The sequence below is a fragment of the Octopus bimaculoides genome, chromosome 6 (genome assembly GCF_001194135.2).
Source record: "Octopus bimaculoides isolate UCB-OBI-ISO-001 chromosome 6, ASM119413v2, whole genome shotgun sequence".
NCBI lineage: Eukaryota > Metazoa > Mollusca > Cephalopoda > Octopoda > Octopodidae > Octopus > Octopus bimaculoides.
Window position 1 is genome coordinate 84,769,005 of NC_068986.1, and position 1,135 is coordinate 84,770,139.

Here is a 1,135-nt window from a genome sequence, read left to right on the forward strand (position 1 = left end):
AAGGTGGCGAGTATTTTAATGTCAGTAAAAACGGATCCAATATTACATTATCAATATATTTGATGCATTCAAAGGAAGTTAATATCAGGTGAGTTAAAGATGAATTTTTAACCATGTTATTTTATTGTATCATTGACGCACATTGATGAAATTTTGCAGAGCTCTTAAATTCACAGAATACTGTTGTTCTCATACAATTAAAATTCAGTGCTGCAGTTCGATTTGAAGTGACAGAAGACTTCAAATCGAATTGACTTGAGATTTGAAATTTCTGGAGAACGTAACCCTGAAACTTTTTGTTGTTTGTTTGGTAGAGCAATTTACATTTTGTATAGAAAAAGGTCCCTCATCGAAAAGCCAGTCCTATTTTTACAGTTAAACAGTATCTACAATGACTTTTATTGCAACTGAAATACTCGTGGAACTTAAAGCTTTCAAAACTTAAGAGTTTAACATATGTTAAAATAAAGTCACCTAATATAGTTTAAACAGCAATAAAATAAAATCAGTTTAGTCTAACCATTGCTATCATTAAACCTATCAATTTTTTCCTGTGATAAAATTATATCGTTTGATTAACCGGTAATAAAATCAAATCAATTGAATTTAACGAATGCTAAAATCAAATAACTTAAGAGATAAAAATTAACTTAAGTCTAATCAGTAGTAAGATTAATTTGCTTCATTTTAACGAATGATGAATTTGCTTGAAGTTTAATCAGCGATAAATTTTAAATACTCCAGAAACACATGCATAAATTTGCAGTACATACATACATACATACATATATACATACATACATATATACATACATACTCATCCAAATTACAAGTTCAGGTTTATATCTGTAATTATTGGAACCCTGGAATATGTGACACACTGCCTAAATACTAATCTTGAGAAATTAGGCTTTTCAAAACCAGAAAGGAGAAGTTTAATTCGGAGTCTACAGATCCAAGTCATCACTGGAACTTTAAAAGTCTGTAAAACTTTCCAGAAGTTTATCATTTAGATATATATGAGCATGTCTAGATATGCAACTATATGCATGAGAATACATACATAAAACATACAAATCTGCGCATACATGTTGTGTGGACGCCCCCAGATGATAAGTAGGCCCGTCCAATACAT

At 30.2% G+C, this 1,135-nt stretch overlaps 1 protein-coding gene across 1 annotated transcript in view; it reads left to right on the plus strand.

Annotated features, from left to right (window-relative positions):
* The window catches only part of LOC106877401 (mucin-like protein), a 66,253-nt gene that overhangs the window by 50,487 nt on the left and 14,631 nt on the right, over positions 1-1,135 (plus strand). Inside the window, exon 15 of the mRNA XM_052968486.1 lies at positions 4-88. Coding sequence (XP_052824446.1) covers positions 4-88 — 85 coding nt within the window. The remainder of the gene's footprint in view (positions 1-3; positions 89-1,135) is intronic.